This window comes from Phaethon lepturus, unplaced genomic scaffold (genome assembly GCF_000687285.1).
Source record: "Phaethon lepturus isolate BGI_N335 unplaced genomic scaffold, ASM68728v1 scaffold34054, whole genome shotgun sequence".
Classification (NCBI taxonomy): Eukaryota; Metazoa; Chordata; class Aves; order Phaethontiformes; family Phaethontidae; genus Phaethon; species Phaethon lepturus.
Genome location: NW_010537597.1, coordinates 1 through 661, shown reverse-complemented (window position 1 = coordinate 661; position 661 = coordinate 1). Strand labels below are relative to the sequence as shown.

Below are 661 nucleotides of genomic sequence, written 5' to 3'. Positions count from 1 at the left end.
TGGACAGGTAGCACAGCGGGGGAAACCTTGGACTTTTTTTTCCCTTGGACAGCCAGTTCAAAGGTGGAATTTTTGGACGGGTCATGCAATGGGGAAACTCTTGGACAGGCTCTACAAATGGGAAGCCCTTGGATAGGTGGTTGAAAGGAGGATCCCTTGGATGGGTAGTGCAACAGGGAAACCCTTGGACAGACGGTGCAAAGGGGAAACCCTTGGAGAGACAGCGTAAAGGAAGAGCCTTTGGAAAGGAGGGTGTCCCTAGAGAGAAGGGGCACTGGAAGCAGGGGAAAGATCGCACCTGTGTATGTTCATCTCCCGGGGCGGGCGCCGCGCCTTGTCGTAGGCCACCTTGGCAAAGACACCGGCGATGAGCACGAAGGCAATGGCCCCGCACGAGATGTAGACGGTGGCATTGGTGCTGTCCTTGTCCGGGTCGTACTTGTTGGCGTCCCCGTCGGCGCCGTTGCTGCCATCGGCGGGCAGCGCGCCGCTGGCGGTGGTGGGGTGGGCCCACTCCGGGCTCTTGTAGTTGCGGCAGAGGCTCTGGTTGAGCTTCTCGGCGCGCTTGTTGCAGCAGAAGCGGTAGAAGCAGGTGCCGCAGCAGTAGCGGAAGCCCGTGAGGCTGTTGTTGCACTCGAACTCCTTGTCCCACTGCCCGCTC

At 59.8% G+C, this 661-nt stretch overlaps 1 protein-coding gene across 1 annotated transcript; it reads right to left on the bottom strand.

Annotated features, from left to right (window-relative positions):
• Positions 1 to 298: 298 nt before the first annotated feature.
• On the bottom strand, positions 299 to 564 carry LOC104615591 (protein shisa-6 homolog; the record flags this gene model as incomplete). Its single annotated transcript, XM_010286533.1, has 1 exon — positions 299 to 564. A coding segment is annotated over one exon (266 nt), but the record flags the coding sequence as incomplete, so codon positions are not given.
• Positions 565 to 661: the final 97 nt, after the last annotated feature.